The 7,233-nt window shown below is 55.5% G+C and overlaps 1 protein-coding gene across 1 annotated transcript; it reads right to left on the bottom strand.

Annotated features, from left to right (window-relative positions):
• Positions 1-1,344: 1,344 nt before the first annotated feature.
• Positions 1,345-5,197, bottom strand: Ahnak2 (AHNAK nucleoprotein 2). Its single transcript, XM_021202741.2, has one exon. The coding sequence runs from the start codon at positions 5,038-5,040 to the stop codon at positions 2,038-2,040; it is 3,003 nt and encodes a 1,000-aa protein (XP_021058400.2). The 5' UTR covers positions 5,041-5,197; the 3' UTR covers positions 1,345-2,037.
• Between the last annotated feature and the right edge of the window lie 2,036 nt (positions 5,198-7,233).

Consider the following 7,233-nt stretch of genomic DNA (forward strand, 5'->3'; position numbering starts at 1 on the left):
AACAAATTTTTAGTGGACTCCATAGTACTCAATTCCTGGTCCTTATACCTCTATGTACTCTTGCCTTGAGTGCGGGCAAGGCTCATGCCTTGTTGTCTCTAAAAGAACATACAAGATAAGGGATACCACATCCTCAGTTGAGTGACATGAGACTGTACCGCCGTCTGTCTGTGAATCTGTCCCTTGCTGGCTATGCAGGCAAATCCATGTGATAGAGTAGCCAGTGTCTTCCAGGAAACAAGAAGATGAGGTCTTCTATGTTCACCCAGCTCCCAGGTAACTGACATAGCAACCCTGACTACTTCAGTGGCTCCTATACTTCTATCTGGAGATGAAACATAGCCTTGCTTACATCTGATGGCATCCCTGTGGGGCCTTGAGCAGAGGACCCACTTAAGACAGGCAGGGACTCCTGACCCTTAGAAGCTAGGGATAATAAATATGCCCCAGACAGACGCTCTCTGTAGTGTTACTGGGCACACATCAAGTTTGGTTGGCACTTGTAAATCAGTCCAGAAGGAGGCTGGGCATTCTAGGCAAGGAGTGTTATAGCTGTTCCTGTCTGTGGGGCAGAGGTGTGCTAATCAGCTTTCCAGAATCGTCTATGTCTCCTCAACCTGGCTGACTCTCCAGCCGGTGTGGCTACTCATGGAGGCATGAAGAGAAGAGCCCAACCTCTCCTCCCTGGCCGTTCCCCGGTACACATCAGCCCCCACCCTTCTGGCCCTCTGTGGGCAGCTTTGGGAGTGGCCAGTACTCACCCTGTCCCACAAGCCATCCTGTCTGTGAGACAAGGAATACTTATTGCCAAGAGCCTCTGTGGGTCAGGAGGAAGCTAAGTCCAAGTTTCAGTGTCTCCCTGGGAATAGTGAATACCAGGAGGGCATCAGCATGCAGTTGGGAGGTTGCAGAAAGCCCCTGGCCTTGCTCCAGTAACATGTGAATTCACTTCAGACTACCGGAAGGTCCCTCAGGTAAAAGCAATTTCTGATTATGGGACAAGGCCCTGCTCAGCCTCCAGGACAATGACTCTCTGTTGACCTTACTCCACATGACTGTCCCATCCTAGCAGTGCTGTCCAGCTGGCAGGAGGGGCATGCTTGTGTCCCCTGCCCTATCATAAACTCAGGGCCCCGACTTCTTCCTCTGTATCCATGAGGTCTCTGGCTGTGGGTGTGGATGTCAAACCCATGCGAAATGGCAACCGCCCTAAGGTGAAGCTCAGATCTGGTTTCCCGAGCTACACAGTAGAGACGGAGACCCAAGTGCATGAGAAGAAAGCAAGAGTAGGGATACACGAGGACCCCAGAACAAAAGACCTCAGCGAACCGGACCACTGAATGCATTGCTTCCTTTATTGAAGGTGACTGAATGGGCTGCAATCTGTACATGAGGTGCTCTGGGCAGAGCATGGAAGTTGTACACATCTGGGAAAGTAGTAGCACACTGGCAGGCAGGTAGACAAACAGACACACACCAAGGTCTAATGGTAAACCCGTGTGTGAACCCTACTGAGTGCAGACAGCCATCGGTCAGACCTTTGTGCCGCGCACACACCCCCTCACAGTCTGCGCCCCAAAGCTTGCCATTAGCGAAAGAGTCGAGGAAGGATAGAGTATGTGAGCAGGAAGGACACACCGCACCCTGCTGGCTGAGTTCACCAGGAAACAGCAGCGGCAAGGCAGAGGTTACCCCAAAAGCTGCTCCTACCCACACAGGCATGGGTACTTCAGAGACAATGCTGCTTTGGTGGTGTTGGGCAGCCTCTTGGGACTTGCCCCACGAAGGCCAACAGAGTTCCCAGAACTAGACAATTTGGCAGCCTCCGTTGCTTCCAAAGCTTGGAAGCAAGTAGCATATTTCGGTTCCCTATAGGAGGGCTGTGTGTGTGACAGGTAAGTGCTGTTCATTTCTGCTTTGGTTTCAAGCCTGTGGATCGACACAAGATCGTGCGTTCTGGGGGTTATGGGGCGCTTTCAGACCCTAAGTTTCAGGTTCTAGTTGGCTGGGCTCATCCACTGACTCTCACCTCTCACCTCATTTGGCCACGGGCCTGGGGATAGATTTGTCACCAGTGTCTCTAGACTGTTCCAACAGTACTAGTTCTGTTCTTGCAGAGGATGCCACCATTGCTTCAGAACCAGGCCTGGCACTTGTCCCCTCTGACTTGGCTTCCTCCTCCTCCTCTGGGGAGAAGCTTTCTCGAGCATCAAAAAAGGTGACTGTCTCCTCCTGGGGCTTGTGTTCTTCCTGGCCTTCCCTATCGTCAGTGCTCCTGGGCTTTTTGGTAGGTGAAGAGGAGAACCCTAACTTGGGAAACCGGAACCAGCCCGCCTTCTCCTGTTTCCTGGGCAGTTCGGGGTCCAGCCGAGCAGTAGGCTGCACATGGACAGGAGATCTTTGGGTCGTGTCTCTGGACTCAGCAGCCATCTCTTCCACAGAGGAAAACCCAATACTCGGAAGCCAGGACCACAACAGGCTGGCCTTTTTACCTTCTGCTTTCTGTTTTGTATCCATACCAGAGACCTTAACCTCCTGGCTGTCCTCAGGAAACTCAAGAATCTCTGCCGGCTCCTCATCAGAGGTGCTGTCTGCAAGCTGAGGCCCGGGAGGCATGCCAACACTGGAAGAGATAATCTCAAACGGCTCGCCAGTATCAGGTGGGACCTCGGCAGGAACAGTGTGCCCCCCTGCAGCGGCTGGCGAGGGAGCCCCACCCACACCCTCCTGCGTCTGGGAATCAGGAGCCACTGTATACACACAGGCCTGCACAGGGGGCTCTGGAATGTTCACTTTCAGCAAAGAAAAGCCATAAGAAGGAGTCTGGATTGTAGAAGCAGGGATTTCTGATTCCCTCACAATCTGAGTACAAAAGGCTCCAGGTGCTAAGGGGTCAGCGCTCGATCTCTCCATCCTGCTGGGAATAGCGACTTCTTGGCTTTCACCTCGAGCCCCCTGAATGTGCACTCTGACCTTAGAAATTGGGGATGCTTCCAAAGATTGCTCAAGGCTTGCTGGTGGCATTCTGGTGTCCTCGGTGCCTGTCTTTAGAATGCTGGCTTCCCAGGGCTCAGGGCTACCTGTATGCGTGGGACTAGCAATGCTGGTCTCGATCTCCCTCACCACAGGGAAGAACACATCAGCCTCAGAGCTGGGAACAGGGAAGGAGAACCTCGGTACCTTCAGTTTGGGGAATGTGACAGTCAATACGGAATCCTCCCAGAGCTGGCTCATGCTCACCACGGAGACCTGGGATGGCACATCAGTGATGGAGGCCTTCAGCCTCAGAGGCCCTTGCGGCTGGGAAGGCAAGCTTCCTGTTCTAGCCTCCATCTTGGCAGGAATATTTTCTCTTGGCCCAGGGTGCTGCTGCTTGCCTGCTTCCTCTGGAGGAAGCGGGGGCTCTGAGACCCTCACACCAGGGACCTCAAGGGAGACAGAGCCTTTAGATAGATGGGTTCCAGACTGAGGGGTGGACAGATGTGTGTGCGAAGGCTCAACAGTGGAGTGATGCATCCTCGAGCCTGTCCCACGGAGATCACGTTTTACAACATCTGCATATGTTGGGCTCTCTACAGGCTTCACACTGGTCCCTTCCTCTGGGGACTCCAGGGAGATATGTGCCTCTACCTTGGACTCGGGCACGTGGGACAGTTGCACGCAGGCTGCTGCTTTTTCTTCTGCCTCCAAGGGTATGCTGATGACTGGAGTCTGTGACTTTGGAGTGGCTTCCTGTTCTCCAACCCCGTCTCGCTCCTTGGATGCCGAGCGTCTGAAACCAGGAACTCTGAACTTGGGCATTTTGAACCGGCGCTCATTCGACTCTGTCGACGTCTCTTTGGCTGTGGGATCCATCTCAGGGGTTTCCATGGTGCAGGCATTATCTCTCTGTCTACTGGACGGCTGCAGGACACCTTCTGTTCTGGATGTCACCAGTTCCCCAGAGGGCTGACTTGCAGAGACAATCATGAGGCTTTTGCTGTCACCTCTGACATTCGGATCATCTTTGGGAGGAGGAGACTCAGATTTGGACCTAACCAACTCTGCTGTGGTTGAGGAGGATCTGACATGGAGTTCTGTGGTGACATCTTTTGAAAGAGTGTCCCCAACATGGGCATCACTGACAGCTGTTTCTACGACTACCAAATCACCTCCAGATGTGGTACCACTGAGTGAAGGTCTCAGGTCTCCGTATGGCACAGCAGCCGTCCCCTTAGAAACCTTTATCTTGGGTAGTGCCAGTCTTGGCATGGAAAAGCTCAGCTTCCGGCTTCTTCCCTTCTCCACTTCCTTGTCCAGAGGGGCACGCTCAGGGGATTCCACTGTGGAAACACTACTTTGAATTTGAGAATCCATTTCCATTGAGGACAAACCTAGACTAGGTGTGGCGGTCTCTTGTGACTGAGAATCACCTGTACGCTCTGCTGCCTTCTTTGGAGACCAATTAAATGAAGGTAGCTTGACGCTAGGCAATTTGAAGGAAGTGTCTTTTGCTTCTTCCTTAGATGCTTCAGGCGGCTGACTAATTAAAGGCTGACCGGAGGACCGACCCACGACACTACAAGCAGCAGTGTCAGAAGACAGGACCTGAGGGCCTACTGAACCAGACAGGGTGTGAGAGGTTACTAAAGAATGAACAACAGCCTCGGCCTCAGAATGAACACATTCAGCCTCTGAAAGTGGAAGAGATAAGGTAAATTTGGGTTTGTGAAATTTAGGGAACAAAATGCGAGCAGTAAAAGGAGGGAGGGAAGTATCCTGAGATTCATGTGCAGAGTCAACCATACTCAAAGAAGGGCGAACATATGACAACAAGGACTGAGAAGACACAGAAGGGGGTGAAAAACAAGCATTACTACAGTCATTACCCGAACCGGAAGCAATGTCCCTTGAGATAATGTCTTCATCAGAATATTGAAAAAATTCTTCCTGGTTAAGGGATCTAACACTAACCTGGTGGTCCACCACATCCACTCTGGGGCCCTTCAGGTCCACGTCGGGCCCCTTGAAGTCCACCTTAGGCATCTTGAGACTGGGCATCTGCACCTTTGGCAGGTGGCCCTTAAGGCCGACCCCAGCAGCAGCATGGGCGACAGACAGCTCTGCCTCCGGCAGCTGTCCCTCGGGCAGCTTCACGCCCACATGGCCAGCCTTGAGCTCCAGGGCGGCGGACGATACCTGAACGCTCAGGTCAGGGGTCTTCAGGTCGCCCTGTACTTGGGGCAGGGCCACGTCCACCTCCACCTTGGGCAAACCCACATCCAGAGCGGCCTCCACGCTGGGCTTGACAGGCACAGACACGCCAAAGGAGGGCATCTTGAACTTGGGCATCTTGAACTTGCTGTCTTTGGAGGCCATGTCCTTGTCAGCCAGGGCCAGGTCTCCCTCCAGCTTGGCACCTGGTGCCTGGATGTCTATCTCCACAGCCCGCAGGGAGACACCCAGGTCGGGGGCGCTCACCTCGCCCTTGGGACCCTTCACATCCACTTTGGGGCCCTTCAGGTCCATCTGGGGTCCCTTGAGGTCTACCTTGGGCATCTTGAGACTGGGCATCTGCACCTTGGGCAAGTGACCCTTCAGACCCACCCCAGGAGCAGCAGCCTGGACAACGGGCAGCTCTGCCTCGGGCAGCTGTCCCTCAGGCAGCTTCACGCCCATTTGGCCTGCCTTGAGCTCCAGGTCGGAAGATGGGAGCTGAATGCTTATGTCAGGGGTCTTCAGGTCACCCTGCACTTGGGGCAGGGCCACGTCTGCCTCCACCTTGGGTGCACCCACCTCAAGGGAGGCCTCCAAGTCGGGCTTGCCAGGTGCAGACATGCTGAAGGAGGGCATCTTGAACTTGGGCATCTTGAACTTGCTGTCTTTGGAGGCCACGTCCTTGTCAGCCAGGGCCAGGTCCCCCTCCAGCTTGGCACCGGGCACCTGGATGTCCACCTCCACGCCCGGCAGGGAGACCTCCAGATCGGGGGTGCTCACCTTGCCCTTGGGGCCCTTCACGTCCACTTTGGGGCCCTTTAGGTCCATCTGGGGTCCCTTGAGGTCTACCTTGGGCATCTTGAGACTTGGCATCTGCACCTTTGGCAGGTGGCCCTTCAGGCCAACCCTAGCACCAGCAGCCTGGGCGGCGGGCAGCTCTGCTTTGGGCAGCTGTCCCTCAGGCAGCTTCACGCCAACGTGGCCGTCTTTGAGCTCCAGGTCGGCAGATGGGAGCTGAATGCTTGGGTCAGGGGTCTTCAGGTCATGCTGCACATCGAGTGGGGCCACGTCCAACTCCACCTTGGGTGCACCTAACTCAAGAGAGGCCTCCACGCAGGGCTTGCCAGGCACAGACACGCCGAAGGAGGGCATCTTGAACTTGCTGTCTTTGGAGGCCACGTCCTTGTCGGCCAGAGTCAGGTCCCCCTCAAGCTTGGCACCGGGCGCCTGGATGTCCACCTCCACGACGGGCAGGGACACCTCCAGGTCAGGGGCACTCACCTCGCCTTTGGGGCCTTTCACATCCACTTTGTGTGCCTTCAGGTCCATGTGGGGTCCCTTGAGGTCTACCTTGGGCATCTTGAGACTGGGCTTCTGTACCTTGGGCAGGTGGCCCTTCAGGCCCTCCCCAGCAGCAGCAGCCTGGGCGATGGGCAGCTCTGCCTCGGGCACCTGTCCCTCAGGTAGATTCACACCCACGTGGCCGTCCTTGAGCTCCAGGTCAGCAGATGGAAGCTGAACGCTTAGGCCAGGGGACTTCAGGTCGCCCTGCACATTGGGCAGGGCCACATCTGCCTCCACCTTGGGCAAGCCCACCTCCAGAGCAGCCTCCACGCTGGTCTTGCCAGGCGAAGACAGGCCGAAGGAAGGCATCTTGAACTTGGGCATCTTGAACTTGCTGTCTTTGGCGGCCACGTCCTTGTCGGCCAGAGCCAAGTACCCCTCCAGCTTGGCACCAGGCGACTGGATGTCCACTTCCACATCTGGCAGGGACACGTCCAGGTCAGGGGTGCTCACCTCGCCTTTGGGGCCCTTCACATCCACTTTATGTGCCTTCAGGTCCACGTGGGGTCCCTTGAGGTCTGCCTTGGGCATCTTGAGACTGGGCATCTGCACTTGGGGCAGGTGGCCCTTCAGGCAGGCCCCAGCAGCAGCAGGCTGAGCAGCGGGTAGCTCTTTCTCAGGCAGCTGTCCCTCGGACAGCTTCACGCCCACGTGGCCAGCCTTGAGCTCCAGGTCGGCAGAAGGCAGCTCGAC

The sequence above is a fragment of the Mus pahari genome, chromosome 7 (assembly GCF_900095145.1).
Source record: "Mus pahari chromosome 7, PAHARI_EIJ_v1.1, whole genome shotgun sequence".
Taxonomy (NCBI): domain Eukaryota; kingdom Metazoa; phylum Chordata; class Mammalia; order Rodentia; family Muridae; genus Mus; species Mus pahari.